General features: G+C 48.0%; 1 protein-coding gene across 3 annotated transcripts in view; it reads right to left on the bottom strand.

The window, feature by feature from the left end:
• Positions 1–7,115, bottom strand: part of LOC122884102 (cullin-9) — a 61,664-nt gene that overhangs the window by 11,478 nt on the left and 43,071 nt on the right. For all 3 annotated transcript variants that reach the window (XM_044213501.1, XM_044213502.1, XM_044213503.1), the window contains 4 exons: positions 4,887–5,004; positions 3,987–4,235; positions 3,727–3,867; positions 3,343–3,507 (listed from right to left, as the gene is read on the bottom strand). In XM_044213501.1, the coding sequence (XP_044069436.1) occupies positions 3,343–3,507; positions 3,727–3,867; positions 3,987–4,235; positions 4,887–5,004 (673 nt within the window). The remainder of the gene's footprint in view (positions 1–3,342; positions 3,508–3,726; positions 3,868–3,986; positions 4,236–4,886; positions 5,005–7,115) is intronic.

Raw genomic sequence — 7,115 nt, 5'->3', positions numbered from 1 at the left:
TTACTGTGTGTGTGTGTGTTACTGTGTGTGTGTTACTGTGTGTGTACTGTGTGTGTGTGTGTTACTGTGTGTGTGTTACTGTGTGTGTTACTGTGTGTGTTACTGTGTGTGTGTGTGTGTGTGTGTGTGTGTGTGTGTGTGTGTGTTACTGTGTGTGTGTGTGTGTGTGTGTGTGTTACTGTGTGTGTGTGTGTTACTGTGTGTGTGTGTTACTGTGTGTGTGTGTTACTGTGTGTGTGTGTTACTGTGTGTGTGTGTGTGTGTGTTACTGTGTGTGTGTGTTACTGTGTGTGTGTGTGTTGTGTGTGTGTGTACTGTACTGTGTGTGTGTGTGTGTGTGTGTGTGTGTGTGTGTGTGTGTTACTGTGTGTGTGTGTGTGTTACTGTGTGTGTGTGTGTGTGTGTGTGTGTGTGTGTGTGTGTGTTACTGTGTGTGTGTGTGTTGTGTTGTGTGTGTTACTGTGTGTGTGTGTGTTACTGTGTGTGTGTGTGTGTTACTGTGTGTGTTGTGTGTGTGTGTGTGTGTGTGTGTTGTGTGTGTGTGTGTTACTGTGTGTGTGTTACTGTGTGTGTGTGTTACTGTGCGTGTGTGTGTTACTGTGTGTGTGTGTGTTACTGTGTGTGTGTGTGTGTTACTGTGTGTGTGTGTGTTGTGTGTGTGTTACTGTGTGTGTGTTACTGTGTGTGTGTTACTGTGTGTGTGTGTTACTGTGTGTGTGTTACTGTGCGTGTGTGTGTGTTACTGTGTGTGTTACTGTGTGTGTGTGTGTGTTACTGTGTGTGTGTTACTGTGTGTGTGTTACTGTGTGTGTGTGTGTGTGTGTGTGTGTGTTACTGTGTGTGTGTGTGTGTGTGTGTGTGTGTGTTACTGTGTGTGTGTTGTGTGTGTGTGTGTTACTGTGTGTGTGTTACTGTGTGTGTGTTACTGCGTGTGTTGTGTGTGTGTGTGTGTGTTACTGTGTGTGTTGTGTGTTGTGTGTGTGTGTTACTGTGTGTGTTACTGTGTGTGTGTTACTGTGTGTGTGTGTGTTGTGTGTGTGTTACTGTGTGTGTTACTGTGTGTGTGTTACTGTGTGTGTGTGTGTGTGTGTGTGTGTGTGTTACTGTGTGTGTGTGTTACTGTGTGTGTACTGTGTGTGTACTGTGTGTTGTGTGTGTGTTACTGTGTGTGTGTGTGTTACTGTGTGTGTGTGTTACTGTGTGTGTGTTACTGTGTGTGTGTGTTACTTGTGTGTGTGTGTTACTGTGTGTGTGTGTGTGTGTTACTGTGTGTGTGTGTGTGTGTGTGTGTGTTACTGTGTGTGTGTTACTGTGTGTGTTACTGTGTGTGTGTTACTGTGTGTGTGTGTGTGTGCGTGTGTGTGTGTGTGTGTTGTGTGTGTGTTACTGTGTGTGTGTTACTGTGTGTGTGTGTGTGTGTGTGTGTGTGTGTGTGTGTTACTGTGTGTGTGTGTTACTGTGTGTGTGTTACTGTGTGTGTGTGTTACTGTGTGTGTGTGTTACTGTGTGTGTGTGTGTGTGTGTGTGTGTTGTGTGTGTGTGTTACTGTGTGTGTGTTACTGTGTGTGTTGTGTGTGTGTGTTACTGTGTGTGTGTGTTACTGTGTGTGTGTGTGTTACTGTGTGTGTGTGTTACTGTGTGTGTGTGTTACTGTGTGTGTGTGTGTGTGTGTTACTGTGTGTGTTACGTGTGTGTGTGTGTGTGTGTGTGTTGTGTGTGTGTTACTGTGTGTGTGTTACTGTGTGTGTGTTACTGTGTGTGTGTGTGTACTGTGTGTGTGTGTGTCTGTGTGTGTGTGTGTGTGTGTGTGTGTGTGTGTGTTGTGTGTGTGTGTTACTGTGTGTGTGTGTTACTGTGTGTGTGTGTGTTACTGTGTGTGTGTTACTGTGTGTGTGTGTTACTGTGTGTGTGTGTTACTGTGTGTGTTACTGCGTGTGTGTGTTGTGTGTGTGTGTGTTACTGTGTGTGTGTGTTACTGTGTGTGTGTGTGTATGTGTGTTACTGTGTGTGTGTTACTGTGTGTGTGTACTACTGTGTGTATGTGTGTTACTGTGTGTTACTGTGTGTGTGTGTTACTGTGTGTGTGTGTTACTGTGTGTGTGTTACTGTGTGTGTTATGTGTGTGTGTGTGTTACTGTGTGTGTGTGTTACTGTGTGTGTGTGTGTGTTACTGTGTGTGTGTTCCTACGTGTGTTATGTGTGTGCGTGTGTATGTGTGTATGTGTGTTACTGTGTGTGTGTGTTACTGCGTGTGTTACTGCGTGTGTATGTGTGTATGTGTGTTACTGTGTGTGTGTGTTACTGTGTGTGTGTGTGTTACTGTGTGTGTGTGTTACTGTGTGTGTGTGTTACTGTGTGTGTGTGTTACTGCGTGTGTGTGTGTGTGTTACTGTGTGTGTGTTACTGCGTGTGTTACTGCGTGTGTATGTGTGTGTGTGTTGTGTGTGTGTTACTGCGTGTGTGTGTTACTGCGTGTGTATGTGTGTGTGTGTGTGTTACTGTGTGTTACTGTGTGTTACTGTGTGTGTTACTGTGTATGTGTGTTACTGTGTGTGTGTTACTGTGTGTGTGTGTTACTGTGTGTGTTACTGCGTGTGTGTGTTACTGTGTGTGTGTGTGTGTGTGTGTGTGTGTGTGTATGTGTGTTACTGTGTGTGTGTTACTGCGTGTGTGTTACTGCGTGTGTGTGTTACTGCGTGTGTGTGTTACTGTGTGTGTGTGTGTGTGTTACTGCGTGTGTGTGTTGTGTGTGTGTGTGTGTGTTACTGTGTGTGTGTTACTGCGTGTGTTACTGCGTGTGTATGTGTGTGTGTTACTGTGTGTTACTGTGTGTGTGTTACTGTGTGTGTGTTACTGTGTGTGTGTTACTGTGTGTGTTACTGTGTGTGTGTGTTACTGTGTATGTGTGTATGTGTGTTACTGTGTGTGTGTGTTACTGTGTATGTGTGTATGTGTGTTACTGTGTGTTACTGTGTGTGTGTTACTGTGTGTGTGTGTGTGTGTGTGTGTGTGTTACTGTGTGTGTGTTACTGTGTGTGTGTTACTGTGTGTGTTACTGTGTGTGTGTACTGTGTGTGTGTGTGTGTGTGTGTGTGTGTGTGTGTGTGTGTGTGTGTGTGTTACTGTGTGTTACTGTGTGTGTTACTGTGTGTGTGTGTTACTGTGTGTGTGTGTGTGTGTTACTGTGTGTGTGTGTGTATGTGTGTTACTGTGTGTTACTGTGTGTGTGTTACTGTGTGTTACTGTGTGTGTGTTACTGTGTGTGTGTTACTGTGTGTTACTGTGTGTGTTACTGTGTATGTGTGTGTGTGTGTTACTGTGTGTGTGTGCGTGACCTCTGACCTCGGGGAAGTTGCAGCTGAAGCAGGAGGACCAGCAGCACTTGGAGCAGGTCCCCATGCTGCCCATGTTCTCCTTACAGAGGATCTGGTCGCAGCCCTGAGGGTTGGTGCACCACGTCAGGTTGGAGCAGCACTCCACGTAGCCTCTGAGCAAGGCACTCTCGTACTGACAGAGGGGGGGGGGGAGGTTCAGGTTCACACGCCGACACCCAACAAAATCATCTACAACAGATTTATTCCAGCTACAGATTCCAAAGATTAGTCACGAAGCATCATCAGATCTGCTTTCACCACAAGAACAACCGACTCCCCCCCCCAAAATATCATTCAGAACTCTAAAGCACAGAAACGGTTGTCATGGTAACAGAGGAGGGTGCGGCGTTACCTTGGCGATGGTGTCCTTGTCTGTGAGGATGCTGAGGAAGAACAGGGAGGTGGGCTGAGCCTGGCAGTCTGTGATTGGACAGTTACAGTTCATGACCAGGTTCTGTTCGATCCTCGCGGTCAGGTACTCCTGCCAGCAGGACTACACACACACACACACACACACACACACACACACACACACACACACACACACACACGTCAGAATCAGAACACCTGAGCGTCAGGTTTCATACCTGCCGGTCTGTGAGAGCGTCTGACCTGGCAGCAGTAGTGCATGCAGCTCAGCGAGGGGACCGGCTCCGTGGCGGTGGTGCGGGGGACCAGGCACACGGGGCAGGTGGAGGCGGGGCTCGGCGGCGGCTGAGGGTTTCGGCACTTGAGTCCGGCGGCCATGATGAGGGTGTCGGGGTCGTCGGTGTATTGCTGCACCAGCAGGTCCACGTTCCACTTACAGTGAACCAGAAAGTGCTCGGCCCGGTCCAGGTCCAGACTCAGAGTCCCTGACACCTGAGGGGACAGAGAGGGACAAGATCACCTGTCTGACGCCTAAACACGCCTCTCTGTGGTCGTTCATCGTCTCTTCGCAGACATGTGATCAAGTCATTTGGTCCAAGTCTCAAGCAAGTCCCAAGTCAGTTTTTCTTGGGCAAATCGAGTCGTTTTGCAGCCGTTTTTCGGGTATTTAGACCCAAACGGTGATCTTTCCCAAACCCTAACCAAGTGCTTTCTGTGCCTACTGAGTCTTCACATGACGAACATGACGTTGTCGTCTGAAAACATAAAATGAACACGGACGGGTCGTTCGAGCCATCATGTCGCAAGTCATCTATTTTCTGTCAAGTCAAGTTGCAAGTCATGAAAACAGGGACTCGAGTCCACATCTCTGTCTCTCTGTGCTCGTTTTGCGTCTCAGGAAACAACAACAGGCCCATTCAGTCATCCATCACGTGACACGAACGCCACGTTACCCTGCAGCTACTGACGGAGCGGGAAAACAACACGATGTCACAATCACAGGGACGTTTCTGGGAGATCGTAAAGACACCCGTACATGTCCTTTCACTCCTCACTGCTGGATGTTCGTCAGGCTGAACAGGACAAGTATCTCCTCTGTCAGACACGTGATTCAAACAAACTTTATTGACATGACAGTCTGACCTGCTGGACAGTCCTCTGCATCAGCTCACGAACTTCCTCCTGCGTCATCGTCCGTCCCATCGAGAACAGAACCGCATCCAAGACGCCGTCCTCGAACTGCCGCGGCGCCGACACCAGGCTGCAACACAAAGACGTTCACACGGAGCTGTAATCGACGATCAGAGAGGAAAATAACTTCCAACAGGAAAACTGCAGTTTGTCAGTGAATAGCTTCCAATATGACCTTTTTATTTTGAAAAACTATGGATTTACACAAAGCTTTTAATAAATAATTAATACTTTTTATTCCTCGCTGTCTCTGTTTTATTAAATTAATGTCTAAGATGAAATAAGACTTAACTGATCGCCAGAGGGGAAATTCCACAAATGTTGAGACGTTCAACGCTGACAATTCAATTGAATGAACAAGTTTATGTCGATTTCTTTTTCCTTATGAAAAAAACAACAACTCCAAAAATAGCAAACATTGTGGAGTTTGACTAAATTCAAATCAATCTGTGTCATGAAGACGATCAAAGTCTTAAACACGATCGCTCTCACACAAACGATATTTTTCAGACAGCAAAATGAAACAAAGAACCGATTGTTGACCGGTAAGACAACACACGTGATTCTTGTTGAGGTCGATTCGCGTCTCTCTGAGGAAGTGGTGGTCGTTTCGCGTCTCTCTCTTTGTGGTCGTTTCGCGTCTCTTTGTGGTCGTTTCGCGTCTCTTTGTGGTCATTTCGCGTCTCTCTCTTTGTGGTCGTTTCGCGTCTCTTTGTGGTCGTTTTGCGTCTCTGAGGAAGTGGTGGTCGTTTTCGCGTCTCTGAGGAAGTGGTGGTCGTTTCGCGTCTCTGAGGAAGTGGTGGTCGTTTTGCGTCTCTTTGTGGTCGTTTTGCGTCTCTGAGGAAGTGGTGGTCGTTTCGCGTCTCTGAGGAAGTGGTGGTCGTTTTGCGTCTCTTTGTGGTCGTTTTGCGTCTCTGAGGAAGTGGTGGTCGTTTCGCGTCTCTCTCTCTTTGTGGTCGTTTTGCATCTCTCTCTCTTTGTGGTCGTTTTGCGTCTCTGAGGAAGTGGTGGTCGTTTTGCGTCTCTGAGGAAGTGGTGGTCGTTTCGCGCCTCTCTCTCTTTGTGGTCGTTTCGTTTGCGTCTCTCTCTCTCTTTGTGGTCGTTTTGCGTCTCTCTCTCTTTGTGGTCGTTTTGCTCTCTCTCTGAGGAAGTGTGGTCGTTTTGCGTCTCTGAGGAAGTGGTGGTCGTTTCGCGTCTCTTTGTGGTCGTTTTGCGTCTCTCTTTGTGGTCGCTTTCGCGTCTCTCTTTGTGGTCGTTCGCGCCTCTGAGGAAGTGGTGGTCGTTTCGCGTCTCTCTCTCTTTGTGGTGCGTTTCGCGTCTCTCTCTCTTTGTGGTCGTTTAGCGTCTCTCTCTCTCTTTGTGGTCGTTTCGCGTCTCTCTCTCTTTGTGGTCGTTTCGCGCCTCTCTCTCTTTGTGGTCGTTTCGCGTCTCTGAGGAAGTGGTGGTCGCGTTTGCGTCTCTCTGTGGTCGCTTCGGTGGTCTCTTTGTGGTCGCTTTCGCGTCTCTCTCTCTCTTTGTGGTCGCTTCGTCTCTCTCTCTCTTTGTGGTCGTTTGGCGTCTCTCTCTGTGTCGTTTTGCGTCTCTCTTTGTGGTCGTTTCGCGTCTCTGAGGAAGTGGTGGTCGTTTCGCGTCTCTCTCTCTTTGTGGTCGTTTCGCGTCTCTCTCTCTTTGTGGTCGTTTCGCGTCTCTCTCTCTTTGTGGTCGTTTCGCGTCTCTCTCTCTCTTTGTGGTCGGTTTCGCGCGTCTCTCTCTTTGTGGTCGTTTCGCGTCTCTCTCTCTTTGTGGTCGTTTCGCGTCTCTCTCTTTGTGGTCGTTTTGCATCTCTGAGGAAGTGGTGGTCGTTTCGCGTCTCTTTGTGGTCGTTTCGCATCTCTGAGGAAGTGGGGTCGTCGTTTTGCGTCTCTTTGTGGTCGTTTTGCATCTCTGAGGAAGTGGTGGTCATTTCGCGTCTCTCTTTGTGGTCGTTTTGCGTCTCTTTGTGGTCGTTTTGCGTCTCTTTGTGGTCGTTTTGCATCTCTGAGGAGGTGGTGGTCGTTTTGCGTCTCTTTGTGGTGGTTTCGCGTCTCTGAGGAAGTGGTGGTCGTTTTGCGTCTCTTTGTGGTCGTTTTGCGTCTCTGAGGAAGTGGTGGTCGTTTCGCGTCTCTCTTTGTGGTCGTTTTGCGTCTCTTTGTGGTCGTTTTG

The sequence above is a fragment of the Siniperca chuatsi genome, linkage group LG11 (assembly GCF_020085105.1).
Source record: "Siniperca chuatsi isolate FFG_IHB_CAS linkage group LG11, ASM2008510v1, whole genome shotgun sequence".
NCBI lineage: Eukaryota > Metazoa > Chordata > Actinopteri > Centrarchiformes > Sinipercidae > Siniperca > Siniperca chuatsi.
This window is presented reverse-complemented; position numbering and strand designations above follow the sequence as displayed.